Below are 17,727 nucleotides of genomic sequence, written 5' to 3'. Positions count from 1 at the left end.
GTGGTGTTCAAATGAGGTTCTCTGGTCAGGGCTACAGAGAATTAATGTCGGAGGAAATGGATCTTCAAGTGAAGCCATCTTTTTTACTATGCCATTAACCATAAAATAGTCATCAGCATTAATTCCTAGATGCTTGGTGGAAGATCCCAAAGTGAATTAAAAACAGAGCAAAATCTTTACCAGTCATTGCTAGCTGTAGATGTCCCTGCTCATTGCAGGGGAATTGGACAAGATGACCTTTAAGGTCCCTTCCAACTCAAATGATTCTGATTCTATGGTAACAATTTTTCCTTACTTGTAACTTATTAATAATATTTTCATTTCAGACGGTATATAATTTAAGCTGTCAAACACATTACAGAGGTATGTAAGGATGGTATGTGGTAACCATCCTGAAACTTGTCCAAGGTCTGGAAGTCATTATGTGGAATTCTTTCCTTTTATTATTTTTAGTTTTCTATTATGGTTTAGTTGCAAGCAGTCTGAATGGACTGGTGATGGATGATTCTATGATTCTATAGTGTTCCAGTTACAACTGATGGAGTAAATGTCATTTCCCCTACTATTTTTATTTTTTTTTTCCTGGAAGGCTCATCTCCTGGGTGCATGCAGCACAAATACTTGAAGACACAAATGTAATTGTCATGAGTATTTGTGCACATGTAGCATTGTTTAGGGTGAGTTTTTTGGTTGTGTTTTCACTGCTGCTGGGAAACCTTCACCCAGCAACTGAAGCTCCGGTGCCTGACTCCAGAGAGCTCGTCCCTGTGCTCCTGTTAAGCTTCATAGGCAAACAGCCTAACTCTTTTGCTGTGATCCAGAAAACCAGCATCTATACAAATATTAATTATATCCCTTATAAATTCGGGAAGCAGGGAGAACATGCCTGACCTACACAATCCTCCACCCCCATCCTGAATGTTCATTCTTAATGGGACGGTTTTGAAACACTGGGAAGAAAGTGCAGTGTAAAAAGTGCACGGGCATGGAATTTTCATCTCCTTGCTGTTGTTCTTGCTGTTGCACCCACCCTACTAATCCTCTGGCTTAGCTGATTAATGAGTTTATTCAGCTGCCTGCTTTAGACATTATGAAGAGCTGCTGGCAGTGAATTTCTACCTCACACATTAGACTTGTGGCTGATTTAAGTTGGAGTCACCCCATGTTAGTGCCTTAGGTGGCTAATAGCCCTTGAAAACCCAGCCGTGAGGACTGGGGCTGCCTGGAGGAAACACAGATTCCCAGGTGTCTTGGATGTGTTTGCACACAGAAGGAGCCAGATGGTTTTCACTGTGGGTTTCCTTTGGCTTCACTCTGTGGGAGAAATACCTGAGTTGGATGGTGCCAGGTAGCTGCATGGCTCTGGTGTGTTAACAGCTGCTCTAGCTCCTTTCTCAGAGGTATATTTAAAGCATAAATGTGAAAAATAGGCAGAAATTGGTGTGGTCAAGTGAGGAGTGGGGAAGTCTTCATGTCTTGTTGCTTTTAGTGGGCACAATGAGGATGGGTTGATGGTTGATCAGATGATCTTAGTGGTCTTTTCCAGCCTTTAATGATTCTATGATTCTGTCTCCAGACCAGGTAGGATGAGTCTGGTCTGAAGCATCTCAGTCTGGATGGTGGTGGTCATTAGTGGTGGATGGCTCTTAACTGCTCTGGGACCAAAGGCACTTTGTGCATGTTAGCAAGGTTTTCTCATTCACAGCTCCCTGGGCACAACATCACATATCTGTGCAGTGTACATAGCACTGGAGTCATCTGAGTTTATGTGCAGTATTGCAGGTTTGACTCTGAAATGCACTGCTGTAATCAGCCTCCCAAAATTCCACAAGCTTCAGGAAGCTTAGGTCAGGTCCAGCATCACCTGCACATCTTACAATAGAAAGCTGTTTGGGGCATTACTGGCAATAAAGCTGACTGTCCCTAAAACAAGGGTAGTCTTTGGGATGTTTTCTGAGCCAAACAGGGGTGTGGACTATGGCTTTATCTTGGACAATGAACATGTTCAAGAAACACGTAGATGTGGTACTTAGGGACATGGATTAGTGTGCATTTTTGGTGGGGGGACAGTTGAGCTAGAGGATCTTAGAGGTCTTTTCCTACCTTAATGATTTCATGATTCTATGATCAGGAACTAACACTAATATAAGGAGTCTCAGAAAACTCCCCTTGCAACAGTATGCTTGTGTGCAGTGTGGAAAGCAGTGGGAAAGGAAATTTGCCTGTCTCTGGGCACCGTTTGCTGCCACTTTTGGATAAGCTCGTTTCTATTCTGGGTTACATCAGTGCAATGATGAGACAGGCACAGATTGACACGAGGGCACAAGCAGCTGAACCTACACCTCGACCCCATCGCTAGCCATGCAGCTGTCCCCATCTCACGTGCTTGCTCTTGTGGTCTCGTTCCAGGGCAACCCACTATACTTCCAGTCTGCCAGAAATGTTACAGTGAACATCCTCAATGAGAAGACAAAAGTCCTCACTCGCCTTGTAACAGGTAAGGAGGGGGAAAGGCTGCGTGGAGTTGTTACAGAGAGATGAAAGCAGGTGTGTTGTGGGATGCTGCGCTGGCTTCACACAGCTCGCCGGAGGGGAGCCCAGGTGTCTTTGTGAAGAACAAATGGAAACTTTGCTCTGCTTTGTAGAAACAAAGGTAGAGACATGAAAGCAATGCTGGAGAGGCAGCTGGCTGGTGCTGTCTGATAACGAAGCAGACCATCGTTTTCATTTGAAAGCCAATTCAGAGACAGAAAGGTTAGCTGTACAACTCCAGGGTCAAGAAGAACATATGCAGGCTGACATCTCTGTCCTAGCAGGCACAGGATTTTCCTGAGACTCTTTTAGCTTACCTAAGATCTTGGGTACTCTGCTGATTGACTGTGGCTGGGTTTGGACCCTTGGCAATTTAGAGCTTTTTATGTCGTCCTTCAGATGAAGAACACTGATGCTCCCAAGTATTAGTGTGTTTGATGGATAAATGGGTGTTTCATTAATCCCCAGTGCACAGCAGCCTTTGAATGGATGCATGTGTAATTTGGGTTGAAAGAGCCTAAAATGCTAATATGTATATATGATATAGGATAGATATTTATTTATTGAGACTTATCTAGGGACTGGGAGAAGTATTGCTGTGTGCAGAGCCAGTAATCCATAAACATGCTGTTCTGTGTGAGGCTGAGTTGTTTGGTTTGCTTAAATAACAGTTTGGCCTCTAGTCACAGTATTAAATAATTAAATATGCAGCTTCAGAAAGCAGTGGTTTAAGTGGCATGCATGAAGATTGCCTGGAGGAAGGGAATAAATTCAACCCCAAATTCACAGATGCTCACATTCAGAACTTGTTTAGTTTGTTGGTTCTGCATATAGTTACAGGAGGGTATTTGGTTCTCCTTAAGCACCTGCTTTTCAGGAGAACTCGGGGGGACACAGTCAGTGATGTCCCTGCTGTGATGCCCTGGTCACTGAGAGCATTGCTGTGTTTGGAACAGCTTTGGTTCACAAGTGGAGGGAAGACGTGGTCCCGCATCGTGTGTACTGCGTTGACGAATATGGAGGCAGTTAATTAGCGAGATATAAATCAAATTTAGAACTCACGAGTATTTTTATTTTCTCAGGATGGCTGCAGGCTCTTAAAGTGTTTCTGCAGGATTAGATGTACAAGGGTCTCGCTTTTCTGTAGTCCAAGTCACGCACATGAGTCTGTGTGCCCTGGTGCTAATACAGGCAAACACTGGGTACAGATGAGGTTAGAAACTGCCTATAAGAAAATAGCCACTGTTGAGAAATGAGACTCGTCAGGAAGGTGGCAGGAGTAAAGCAAAGCCCGGTCACTTCCCTGCGTAGTAGCACGTTGCTGGGAGGCTGGGGTTTGTTCTGGGCTGCGTGGGGCTGTAAGATGGCAATTTGTGCAAAGCTTAGCTGAGGTCAGGTAACAGAGGGTCTGCTCTTTGTAGTGTTTGAGCCACAGACCTGCACAGAATTGCTGCTTGGGCAGCTGATGTTTATTAGGCTCCACAGCAGCACACTTTGCTAGAGGCTGTCAGCGCTGCGCTGCGCAGCAGCCTGCAGGAGAAGCAGTGGAATTAAAATAAGAGCTCAGAGGGAAAGTTTTACTCATCTAAAAACTTTCCGAGATGTGGGAGACCTTGCTGTTCATTTCAGCCTACACACGGTTCGGTTCCATTCCCTTTGTGGCTCATCCTTCTGCAGTGCCAGGAGGGCAATGGTCCCAGGTTGACCATCGTGGGGAGGTGTGACCAAGCTTAAACTGCAGCTTTAAAGCAAAGCACTCCTGTGGTGTTGCTTCTGGCTGTTGTTTCTTTGTGTTTTGTGTTGTGCTTGTTTTTTTTCATTGGACTGTGCATGATACCAGGGTCATATTTAACAGACCGAAAAGCAAGAACCTATTAAAGTGCAACTCCGGTCCAAGCAAGGTGTTCCACTGCACTCCAATTGTGGCTGGGTGCACTCATTGCTATTTGTGGTTCCATCTTTTGGTAAAAATTTCCCAGCTATGCCACACTTAATAGTGATTTAATGACATACATAAGCATTAAAAAACATCATAAATAGAAATGGTTGAGGGGTTATTTGGGTGCCCTTTCCTGTGGAGTTGTCACCCTCTGTAAAGCACAGACGTCGCTGCTTGTTGTATCGGATGCAGGTTGTGTCTGCAGAGCTATTAGAGTAATCTCAGCAAATGGAGTTATTAAATGTATGGAGACAACTACGTGATTTTCTTCCACTTTCACTCAAAGCTTATACTAAATCTCTTCTCTCTAGGTCCCCAGGCAGTGGAAGCACACAGCCAAAAATTCGAGGTGAAAACCCTCTCTGGAAAATTGCTCTTTTCTGCGGATGACAACGAAGTGGTAGTCGGAGCAGAAAGACTGAGAGTTTTAGGTAAAAGATTACTCACTAAATCACTTTTTTAATATATACCTCTTCAAATTTTGGAATAGTTTTACCTGACTTTCCTATGTGCTTGTGGAGAGTTTGTATTGGATACAAAGCTGTTCACTGTCTTTATTGCTTTGAATCTTCCCCAGGCAGATATAGCCAGAAGTTTCTATCTGAGGAGTTTGTTAACTTGCACATGTTATTTCCTCTTCAGAAAAAAAAAAAAAAAAATCCCCTGAAAGTGTTTTATTTGAACCAGTAAAACAACCTTAGGACAGCTTTGGAAAGTAGATGACTTTATCTCTTGGGTCTGGGACAGTGTGGGATCACTGTACTGATGCTTCCATGGCTGCAACCACTGTCTCTGTGAAGAGGGAAACCTGAGGTTTTGTATTTTAAATCTCCCCACTCGTCACCAGCTCCTCCTTCATTCTAAAGCAAACACTGAGGAGGAGACCTGCAGTGAGGAAGTCAATATGAATTAAGATCCCATATGCATTCTCTGAATAGATTGCTGGCCTGTATATTGCTTCAGCTTTCCTTAACCAGATGTAAGACCATGTTGTGCATCTCTGAGCCATCTCCAGCAATGCTTACGGGTATGCTTAAGTGTCCCCTGCGTGGGAGGAGAAACCCATGTTACCAGTGCCACAGCCTCCTTATTTCTCTAATAAGTTCCTGAAAACAGAGGGATCAATGAAGGAGCTTAGAACAACATATAGTATTTTTAATAATTGTTATTAACTCCATGTTAGATAGCGTATTGTTAGTATAGAATCATAGAATTGTTTGAGTTGGGAGGGCCCTTTAAAGTCCAACTCCCCTGCAAGGAACCCTAAGTATAGTATAAAGGAGCTTACAATGTGGGCTGCAGATTAGGGTTATCCAACCCTTATTTTTTCGCTGTTTGGTGTTGTGCTGTTCCAGATGGTTTCCTGGTTCTAGAAAGGGCAGTAGTAGCTCTTCCAAATTGCAAGTCACTGTTGGTACACAGTGGGCCGGTTTAGTCGTCAGGTATACCCAAGTTAGCTAAGCTCCATGGGATAAAGGCTGAAAAAATTAGCAGCATCTTTTTCAGGAGAAAACTTTGAAGAGGACCGTTCCAAATCCATGTGGTGTTTCAGAGCTGGGGAGCATTTGTCACAATCCATGTGCTACCACAAATCTCCCTTCACACAGCACCTTTCTGAACTCCCAGTCTTTGTGCAGGGCAGCAATGACATTCAAAGAGCAAAACAAAGAGCAATGATCTTAACTGTTTTCTTGGAAGCCTTAAAATGAGAGAGATTTATATCATTGATTCTTTGAAAGAATACAGAAACTTTTGTTTAAAAGTCACAAGTACTCCTTTCCAGATTACGTACTTGCAAAAACATTGCTTTTATTTGCTTTCTGCTCTGGAGAAACCAGCAATTATTTTTGATAGTTATTTTGAGTTCCTGCCTTGTTTTAGTCTCCAGAATAAACAGCATCAAAAGTATTACTAACCGCTGTAGTGCACTTTCATTTTTATTATTTTCAACTGTTTCTCAGGGTTTATTTGGCATTGCAGAGCAATCAGAAAAGAAAAGTTAGAATGCTATCACAGATGATGTTACGTGGCAAATATTTCAATGTCCTTGAGCTGAAATGCTTTCAGAGTTCACGCTTGGCTTTGTTTTTCTCCAGCTTTGCTTCCCCAATCTAATTATATCTCCAAAAGTGGTTGCCATGGCTGTTTGCCATGCTGGGAAGTGTTGTACCATATGTTCATATTTCTTCCAGTGCTTTTGTCTGCACTTGAGGCTAGTCCAACTTGTAGTACACAGACAAATTCCTTTGATCATTTCTCTGGTGTTTGGGATCTCAGGTGCTGCCGGTACGTGTCTGCTGACACCTATCTACACTATGTAAATAATCTCAGCTTGTTCTTGTTATGGCTGAACACGTACTTGTTACAGAAGGAAGCGTGTGTCTGCAATCTGGCATGAAAGTCATTTTGCAGAGGTTAGAGCAGCAGTTATTGGACCTGTGGCTAGCTTTTAATCTTGTTAACAATAATTACTTTTTTCTTTGTGTGCTCTTCAAAGTTGATTCTGAAAGTTTGTTCTACAAAGTAATGCTGAAGCCTTGACATGACAAAAGAGGAGCTTTGTTTTTTTTTGAAATGGACTCTGCTTTAAGTAGTTAAAGGGTTTTTCATCATTAGCAAGGCATTGAAAAAGGGAGGAATATACAGAATTATGGAGAACGAGCAGATACAAGTAGGACATATGTTGCATTTGATGAGGCTTCAAAAATTGCACTATGTGGATGCAAATTACCAAATGAAAGTGCCTTTTATTTCTGTTCTTTTCTGGGGGGGAATTATTTCTGATATTTAACCACTAAAGGATACAGAAGGAGTTGATTCTCTTTGCGTGCACGATGCAGGTGGGACTACTTCAGTGATTGTATTTGGTTTAGTGGATCCCTTCAAATTTGTCATCATAGGTGAGATTGGAGGATAGCAGGAACTTCTGTTTGAGGACAGGGGCATCTCTGAGGCCTTCAGCCATGGTCAGCTCTGATGACATCTGCAGGAGCTCTTCCAGAACAAACACAAGTATCCACTGCCCTGCTCAAAGCCCAGCAGCTGCCTTGGCCCAGCTGACTCAGAAGGAGCTCATGTTTGCCTGCAAAAAGTCATGTAGAAACTGAGTCTTCTGCCAAATCTGGCCTGCCCTTTTTCTTCTAAGCTCATCTATCAGTGCATGTGATTGCCCAGCTGTCACCTCTGCTCTTGTCGAGGGATAGGATGGCAACACAGCATCACTTCTAGCACCGCTTTCTTTTACAGTCCCCCATCCTGCAGTGTTTGGGCACCTCATCACTTTTAAAAATACTACAGTAGAACTCAGAGCAGTCCTCGTCCCTCTGAACCACAGCTCTTTGCTCTTGCAGTGTTGAGATCTTGAAGGCAGATTCTGCTGCCGCTCTTCCCCTGGGACAGCACTGGTGGTGCCTGCTTTGGCAAGGAACAAGTAGACACAAACTCATGCCTCACTCAGTATCCCCTGCGGGCTCATAAACCCATACGGTCTGCATTATGGGAGATGAATGAGCTGCTTCTAATTGAATTTCCATGTGGTTCGTCATACAGCGGTTCCCCTTCCCACCTCCTCCCCCCATAAGAATTGAAACATGTTCAGATGGCGTGAAAAATGGTTCAGAAGAAATACTCTTTAGTTGAAAGAGCATTAAAATTAACTTTAATATTTATTAATTACTATTTCATTTAATAAGCATATTGAATATTATAGCATTTGTAAACAAAGGACAATCATAAAGCATTATTCTGACTGTTAATTAGCTCTATTTATTCTCCAGATTAGTTTTTAAATATGCCCTCTAGATGCCACTTGATACTAATTAACAGAGTTACATTATTATCTCTATACAAAAGCATTTTTAATTAAATCTAAAGCAGTTTAAATTAGCAAGAGTTTTTACAGAAATTAAAATCTGGTCAGATGCTTAATTTAGCCTTATGAGACAACATCTGATGGCATGCCAGTGTTGGTTCTCCCAAGGGCCGTGACGTCTTTTTTGGAGATTATTTCTTGAAGTTTGTTTTCAGGGAAACTTGCCAGTATGCTCTGGTGTTTAATATTTATGATGGATTTATAAACCATGGTTTTTTTTGTTGTTTTTTTTTAAGGCCAAGATTCGTAGGGAATCCACATGCATTGCAATGAGCTGAGCTAAAAACAGCGAGGATGCCTTCCTGCAGGCTGTCTTGTTACACATCAATCACACTTTTTAACCATTCTTAAGGTTATCTTTTTTCCTTATGATAAGGGTAGGAGCATCACAAAGCCACAAGATCCCTTACCTCTAACAGATGAAGGCAAGGATTGCTCCCCAAATGGTTCCCACACTGGGTGCATGGTAAATGTGATTCTCACTATAATTTTTCTTGTAAAAATCATGCAAATTAATTAAAATTTAGTTATGTGGCAAACCCTAGCTCGAGTAGGATGGCTTTCATCCCCCAGTGTAAGCACTGCAGGAGCTCCACAGATATGTGACCCACCCACCCCCCACTGCAGTCCTCTCCAGCACCATGGCTGGCTGCAAGATACCTTTGGTCTTGGAACTATAGAATCATTAACGTTGGAAAAGACCACTAAGGTCGTCTAGTCCAAGCATCAACCCATCACACCATGCCCACTAACCGTGTCTCCAAGAGCCACATCTCCACATTTCTTGAACACCCCCAGGGATGGTGACCCCACCACTTCCCTGGGCAGCCTGTGCCACTGCATCACCACCCTTTCTGAGAAGAAGTGTTTCATAATATCCAGCCTTGCCAACACCTTTCTTGCCCTCCCTTCAAGCAACCAACCAGTAGCTGCACTTTTTATTCACAAGTGCTGTGTTTTAGTACTCATGGGAGAAAAACACCACTTAATATGAGTGTGGTGAACTAATTTGTCTGTGCAAACTGGTCCAGCTCTCTCAGAAGCTTCACATACACAAACATCCTTAGGAAGCCTTGAATTAGCTTGAAGGGAGGAAAAGAGAAATCCTGCAGAACTGCTGTTGCAATACCAGCCTGGTTAGAGAGCTCTGTTCACTTTTCCTCAATATTACAATTTTTGTAGCTTTGTGGCATATTCTTTCTAGCTTATGTTTGCTGCAATATTTACAGCAGAGTAACTTTAATGAGTTCAAGAGAAGTCATATTCCATGAAAATAATCTGCAAAGCTATTTGACTGGTTCCAGTCATTTTAGAGTGTGGTGTAAGCTAGAAATATAACAACTTCCAGGAATTACCACCCATTTTTGCTGCCTGCACCCTTCTTCCAAAGCGATTATTTATGGGTCAGAACATGCACAGTTACCCTTTACAGCAGCCATTATGATTTCAAAATGGTATTTTGCTGATTTGTTTACGGCAGACTGAGTAACTGTTGTAGCCAAATGTTGAAACCAGAGCTGAGCCAAAGAGGAAACAGAGCTTTCTGGCCTCAGCACTGTGTCTGCTGCAGCTCCCTGCCTGGGGATAAATGGTGTCTGGACTTTGTACATTTTCTTGAAAAAACGTATCCTTTCTATAGGTCTGTAGGTAGTTTATTCAAAGAGATGTTGCTACGATACTCATTTCTAGCAGATTGAGACTTTTTTTGACCTCAATCTTTTCCCTGTGCAAAAGCAGCTGAAAAGTTGCATCTTGCAGCACGCTCCATGAAGGCTCGGTGCAGCCGAAACACAGCTATGGCTCCGTGCTGTGCTTCTGGAAGCCAGCACTGACCATCAGCCCTGTGTCAGTCGCCTTTCCCAGTTCCTCCAGTTGCAAATGAGCTCCTGCTCGCTCGGGCTGCTTCAGAGACACCTGGACGCAGCAGTTGCTCCGAGCTCCCTTCTGTGCTCCTGGCAAGAGAAATGAGCGTGCTGTGACCGTATTAGCCGTGCTGCTCACGAGGCTTGGACAGGCATTTGACCTTTTGCTGAAGATGTATGAACTTCTTCAGGAAGCAGTTATGAACATTCGCTGTTCTCTCTATATAGGTAATTAAGCAGTAGTACTAATACAGTCCTCGAGCAATTGCCAAGCTGTCATGTAGTCATTGGTCCTGCAGAAAAGGAACAGAGAATAAAATGAGAAAACTGGGGAAAGGTGCTGAGAAATGCAGATAAAAGATTTGAGCACTGGCACCGCCACGACTGGGAACAGGCTCCACTGTCTGCAGCCTTCGTTCATGGCAGTGGAGTCTCATCCCATCTCTTTGCTCTCATTGCATAGCTGCGGTGCTGGAAAAAAATTGTGTTTAGCAAAAGTAAGGAGCAGGGGGGAAATGTTTCCTGTCAGCAATTAAAGCCACAAGAAAATTCTTTTTTGCTCTCAGTTAGGAATTATGCTATTGCCGTATCAGACTAAAAGTCAGGCATGAAAAAGCGATTTAATCTGTAATCAGCAGTAACAGAATAACAATTCAGAAACCATATATACTAAACAAAAATGGATGTGGTTGAACTGGATTGCTTTTTCCCACAGAGTTTGGGGTGGAAAAAAAATTCTCTCTTTATATTAGGCAGGAAATTAGAATGACCACAGCTCGAACAAGCATGCTGTCCTTGAATGAATGCTTCTGATCACTGTGCTGCCTTGAGGGCAATAGGTCTATCTAGGCACTGTTGTCTATTCCTTTTAACAGTGAATTCAAATAACATTGCCCTTCTTTCTCAAAACCCACTTATCCAGACTGTAAACTTGTCTTTTGTTGAGGAGAGCAACGTGTGTCAGGAGGAAGAAATATCAGTAAGTTTTTTTTTCTGTTTGCTTTTGCTTCAAAGTACATTCCAGGCAAAAAGGATAGCATTTATGTAAAGTGTATAGGCTTCTAGTCCAGGCTGAAATGTGTGTTCAGATTGCGCTACCTTAATCCTGTTTAAGGAAGAAGAAGAATCATCCACCATCAGATTAATATTGATTAAATGTCACAAGGATTATGAAAGAAACATACTGTACACTCACCAAACACCAAAATCAAATTTAAAAGTGTGGCAGATTTATGTTTTATTTCCTGAATGCCTTCCCTAGCCTTCACAACCTGATCTGTCTGAAGCCAAAAGAACATTCTCCTTGGTAAATTTCCACTGGGTATTCCCACTTCAGGTGCTCTCCTGAGCTTCTTTTCAAATTTACACAAGAATGCCAAGAACAGCTTCAAAGGAGCTCAGTGATGACTTTGCTATTGTTGAGCTGCAGAAAAAGTATTGAAGGACCCCAAAACTAGATGAGATGGAAATATCCACAGGTCAGCATAAGGTTGTAGCAACTTTTCTTCATATGTCTTTTCTCAGTTTGGATACAAGCCCTCCTGTTCTTTTATGTTATTCCCTTTCTGTTTGTCAGGGACTCAACCACTGAAGGTAGGCTGAAAGTTCAACATGTGTCTGCAGTTACACACACCACTAATAACCCGTGTGCTCATTTGAGATCTTGTGGCTCATCCTATTGTTTGCACATTGCCTAGCTTACAAGCAGGATCCATTTATTTCTCAGCACTATGAGTCAGAGAACTGCTTCTCGTCCATCCCATGAAGCGGGTGGTGTTGGAGCCATAAGGAGATCCCTTCTGGCCTGACTCAACCACAGCCCAATGCTTAAGGGTTGACTCACTCCCCATGTGCATATACGGTGCCAAGACCAAAACCTGAAGTCCTGGAATATCCTTAGGTACAGATAATGTAAGAGGGAAAATATATTTGCTACCAGATTCTAAATAATTTATATTACATTTTTATTAAAAACACCTTTGTTGATACTGTACATGACTCATTATATAGATTGTCCTTAAAATAACTCCTCAACACTTTGGCTCTAAGGAGTGCAGACAGACTGTTGCAATGAACCATTTTTATCCAATACTAGAAAGAAATACGAACGAAGCTTTATGGCTTTTGTTCAGCACAGTGGGTTAACCTAGCCATGCTATTATTGTTGGGCCCTGAAATAGACCTCATTGATTTCAGATTTGATGGGATTCAAGGGGAGCAACAGCAATTACTATGTTCATCCATTTAAAAACGTAAATTAGAGATGAATAAGGCTTTTAAAGCTAAGAATTAAAAGAAGTGGGCACAAATCATTTCTACCTATATTGTATTGGATTTACTGCCTGGGTATCTGTTTGCCCAGACACCTTTCTGAGACTGTCACATATTACCCCAATGAGATCTGCAGAGGACAGAACCTCATCAGATGAGTATTTTCATGTACAAATTGCTGAATGTGTCCTGATCAATAACTGTGGAAATGGAAGTAGTTTCTGGAGATCATCAGCACACTATACATTGCCTATTGACTTTAGCTAGAAAAAAAATCATAGCAAATCCTTTTCCTTCTCCCTTCATTTGCACAGTGCTATGTTAAGGCAGTGTAAGAGAAAATACTCTTAAGCCAACCTAATCACAAAGTTTGACACACGGCTCTGAGATCCCAATTTCATTATAAAGCAGTGCTATACAATACTAAAAATGTACCGTGGATGTGGCATTATTATTTAAAGAATGCCCGAACTGAGAAAATAATCTGTTGTGTAGAAAAAGTAAAAATAGGAAAGTGAGGAATAGCTTACCAGGTATATTTCCACCATTTCCAACCTGATTTTTCTCCCTCCATGTTCTGTTCACCCCCAAGTGCTGTTCAGCTGATTGCCACCTACCCTTGACATCAATTACTAGTCCAAAAATACCTATACACTGTGTCTGAGCTCTTCTTCTCCCTGTTCCAGCTGATAGCAGTGGAAGTCTAGAGCAACAGTTTTGTGCAGAGGGAGCAGAATGTGATCAGGATCTCATCACAGGGTCTGGAGCCCAGTTGTGGCTTGGGGGAGCAGGGTTGGCCCTTGCCTTTTCACTAGGGAATGTGCCAGGACAGAGTCACGCAGCTCAGATGCTTTTGCAGGGCACAGGAAAAGCAAGAAGCAGTTGGGAAAGCTGAACTGTTGATGCCCACTTTCCCCTTGTTGGATCTGCTGCTGGTTAGGAAAGTTGCGTGTTCCAGTTGAGATTTTGCATCCTTCTTGGGGCCTTTGTAATTCCTCTCTCTCCCACAGAGTTATTGGCATCCAGCCATTGCCGAGGTCACACCAGAGCCTCTGCCTTGGTGGTGTGTTTGTAATCTCCCAGTGTTTTGTCACAAAGCTCATGAGATTGATTGCCCAATTCCAAATTTGGATGAAGAGAGCTAACATTTCAAAGACGCTCTTCAACAGGAGGCTGGCAGACCAACATAGAGATACTGAACATGATGCTTCTGCTTTGTTTCAATGCAAAACTTGATTAAAAAAAACAGCCTGGTTTTATGCTGTGTTTTGGATTTGCGTTATAGAGCAAGGTAATTGCCACAAACACAAAGATAAGGAAGAGAGAGGCAAGAGGAGATCCAGAGGGTGTTTGTAACTCCAGCAAACTCATTTGCAGTGGTCCAAACCTCAGCCAGGCGTGTCTCCTGGATGTGGCAGTAGGCTTCTAAGGTAACTGAAGTACCAGAGAAAGTGCAAGGTCTTATTTGGCAGACCTGTTCTCCTGTGCTCCTTGTTTCAACTCTAAAAGAGAAAAAAAAAAGAGGAGAAGAAAGAAAGTAGGAATGAATGAAAGGAAGAAAGAGAGAAGGAAAGAAGGAAAGAAAGAAAGGAAGAAGGAAAGAAGGAAAGAAAGGAAGAAGGAAAGCAAGGAAGCAAGGAAGCAAGCAAGCAAGCAAGCAAGAAAGAAAGAAAGAAAGAAAAAGAATGAAAGAAAGAAAAAGAAAGAAAGAAAAGAAAGAAAGAAAGAAAGAAAGAAAGAAAGAAAGAAAGAAAGAAAGAAAGAAAGAAAGAAAGAAAGAAAGAAAGAAAGAAAGAAANAAGAAAGAAAGAAAGAAAGAAAGAAAGAAAGAAAGAAAGAAAGAAAGAAAGAAAGAAAGAAAGAAAGAAAGAAAGAAAGAAAGAAAGAAAGAAAGAAAAGCTAAAAAACCACTGAGATTGAACACTGAATGTTTCCTTGCTTAAGGTTCTTGCTTGTTGTTCTCACATGAAGTTCCTCCTCACCTTATGTACCAGAGGGGGGGAAAAAAGCATTTGCTGAGTGAATCTTTGTGGTGATTCAGAACACTTTAGGTAGATGCTGTCATATGCTTTGTAAGTTCCTGACTGATTGTATGGAATTAAGTTATTGGGCAGAGAACCAGCTAATGGAAACACATTGATGAAATCATTTTTGAGGGACATTAAATGGAACTTAAAATAAAGCTGAAATGGCTGTATGGATTTTTCAGTCAAACTGTTTATGAACATTTATTGGTGGTAAATTAGAGAGTGTCAGAAGAGGGAATCAAGTAGGTATGGCTTTTAATGGGAATCACTCTGATATAATACTGCGAGAAGGAATAGTTTATTGCCTAGGGATGTATGATACAGTATGTTTAAATACAAATTATATGATTGTTTTCTTCTAAATGTCTTTGGCTATTTGCAGGTGAGCCGCCCTTAGCAGAAGCAAGTCTCATAAGGCAAAAAAATATTTTCAATACATGGCAATGAAATGGAAATTTTATACTATGCATTTTTCATGTTGGATGGGAAATGTTTTAATAATGGATAATTCAGGAAGCAGAAGCTGTGTTACACAATAGTAAATTTAATTTACATTTGTTTTATGTTTAGCAAAAGGAGCAGACGGATATAGTATCTTTGCTTGAGAAGGGAGATTGTAGCAGCTAAGTCTTCCATTGATGGAGCTGTGCATTAGGACTGTTTGCCAAAACCCAGCATTCCTCGGGTGGAGAGTGATGAAAACAAGCCTGTGGGAATGCAAAACTGTAAAGCACCTTCTGGTCTTACAAATCCTGTTCCCTGGTTTTGAGAGCCCACACCTTGTAGCCATGAGTTTGGCGAGTCTGTTAGGTTGTCTGTTCCGACCGCTGTAAGAGAAAGCTGTTCCTATTTCTGCTCCTCTGTTGCCAAAAAAAAATCCACAAAAAAACCTGCTTTTTTCTTCCCAAATATATTTGGAACCAGTTTACTGCTATTTGCTCTCATGCCAACTTTGGCCTATAGCCAGTAGTTCTCTTTCCTTTGTGTTATTTATCCTCCTAATGTGTTTATATACAGCATTCATATCCTTCCTTCACCATCGTGCTGCTGTACTAAAAAGCCAAATCTTTCTAGTCTTCTTTTGTAGGACAGGCTTTTTCATTTCCTACAATCAGACAATATTTTATCCTTGTACGCTCTCCTCAAGTGAGTATGAGCTGGAGGCTACATAAAATTCAATTCAAGGATTCACTGGTGATTCTTAAAATAATGCCAGTTTTTTCCTGTCCCCATGTTCCTGTTAGTCTTGCCTCTTCTCATTCAGTTTAATGTCGTGCTTGCCTTTCATTTGGCCCTGTCCTACTGCTATGAATCATGAGTAGCCCGTGGCCCCTTTATGGGACGTTCCCATTCAGGGAGCATCCAGCGCAGAGCAGAAATCCTCATTTCTCTCTAAGCACGTGACCTTAGATTCCTATTTATAAATTTCACCCTCTCTCTCTTCTTCTACTCCCTAAGGCTACTCATTCATTTCACCATGACATCCCAGTCCTCTGCAGAGCCAGGACAGCCTAATTCAGTGTCAACATCGTATTTCCCTCAAACTTTCCTTCTTTTTGTGCCAAGCCTTTAGTAAAAATTTTAAATGAGGTCACTTCCTCCAGCCTAAAGATTTCACTTTCAACACAGTCCAACAGAGATGCTGTCACTGCCTGGCTGGGGACTTCTGTAGTGGTTGAGAGCCAGACTTTGGCACAAATGTCCAGTGTAGTTGAATTCTTCCAAACGTTTATTGCAATATGGAGGCACAGGGGGAGCTGCCGAACCCCCAGGCAGAGACCAAGGCTCTTCATGGAAAAGAGAGTGGTAAATCTCTTCATGGAAAATTTCAGGTAGCGTAGAAAAGAATGGAGAATGGGTATTTACTGTTTCTCAGAGTCCAAGGCAGAATGAGCATCCAGTGCAGTCGTCAGGCAGCAAGGTGAAACAAAGGACGGACTTCTCCAGAGCGTTTAGTCCAACTGTGGGCCCCCTGGTAGAGAACTGGGGACAAGTAAAATCATGATGAGGTTGAATAAGAGAGGTGAGAAATGCTTACCAGTGTCTCTCTGGTGGCTGGATGACAGCCAGCACTCAGAGTCCCTCAGCTGATGACAGCCAGAGCTGAGGGAGGGATGGCACAGCCCTGGTTGCTCAGCATCCCTCTTGGCTGCTGTCCTACGCAGTGACAGGGACAGGCAGCCCTGTGGGAGATCTCCTGTCCTTAAGAGGGAATAATAAGAATTGATGCTGTCAAGGCAGGTGGCATTCACTTCTAATTCGTATCGAAGGAGTGAAACAGAAAGATTTGGAAGTCTTGTTTCTGTTCCCAGTGCACAGGGGACTCTTCCATGGATTTGGGAGTGATGAGCACAGGAGAAGAGGGTTTAAGGACTGTGTGAAGGGAAAGGAAAATCAGGGAATGGGTGAAAGGAAGGGCAGGCTTTTTTATTTTCAGTCCTCCTGAAATGACTGCATTGGAGTCTCCACTGGCTTTGTTTCCAGAGTTTCTTTCTGTGTTCAAAGAGCACTCCAGGTCATTAGAAGTACACCAGTTCTCCTTATCCTGCAGGTGTTCTGGTTACTTGCAGATCTTACACATAGTTTGTAAAAATAAAGTTACTGGCATAAACAAAGTCACCTGTTGAGTGATTCAAGTGGGGAGGGTGGAAGAATATCTATCTGCACCTCTCCCACGGCACTCTCTCATCTTCCTCACCTCAAAAATCATTATTTTATTACGCAATATGTGCAGGCTACATCTTTTGATAAGTTTCGTTGGAAAGCTAATAACCAAGGCAATTGTGTGGATAAGCAGAGACTTAAATTGTTTGGAAACTGTTGAGAGAGGACAGATCAGATAATAATAACCTTCATGGTTGACAAGCTGCAGCTGCTTCTGACAACTTGTAACGATGAAGGCTTATAGTTAACTTAAGAGCTAAATATCTATACTGGGCCATAGGATCAATTTCAATTCCCAAGTATAAAGCTTCAAACTTTAGACTGCTTTTGTCATCTTTGAGATTACTTTGTTTTTCTCTAGGTTAAAAAGGAGTTGGGTTTTGTTTTATAAACTTTAGAGTGGTTATTTTCATTCCATTTTTTTCTGTTAACCCAGTGGGATGGCTTGGTTAGTCTATTTCAGTGCAAAGACAGTGTAGTCGTATCAAAGCCATGGGTGTTTCTCCCTTCTAACAGTTGTTACAAAAAGGTGTTTTGTTGACATTTTGCATCATCTTCCAG

At 42.0% G+C, this 17,727-nt stretch overlaps 1 protein-coding gene across 12 annotated transcripts in view; it reads left to right on the top strand.

Moving 5' to 3' along the window:
- Positions 1-17,727, top strand: part of SGCD (sarcoglycan delta) — a 410,388-nt gene that overhangs the window by 351,408 nt on the left and 41,253 nt on the right. For all 12 annotated transcript variants that reach the window (XM_021410212.1, XM_021410219.1, XM_021410211.1 and 9 more), the window contains 2 exons: positions 2,410-2,497; positions 4,783-4,902. In XM_021410212.1, coding sequence (XP_021265887.1) covers positions 2,410-2,497; positions 4,783-4,902 — 208 coding nt within the window. The remainder of the gene's footprint in view (positions 1-2,409; positions 2,498-4,782; positions 4,903-17,727) is intronic.

This window comes from Numida meleagris, chromosome 12 (assembly GCF_002078875.1).
Source record: "Numida meleagris isolate 19003 breed g44 Domestic line chromosome 12, NumMel1.0, whole genome shotgun sequence".
Classification (NCBI taxonomy): Eukaryota; Metazoa; Chordata; class Aves; order Galliformes; family Numididae; genus Numida; species Numida meleagris.
The sequence above is the reverse complement of the archived record's forward strand: the minus strand, read 5'-3'. Positions and strand labels throughout refer to the sequence as shown.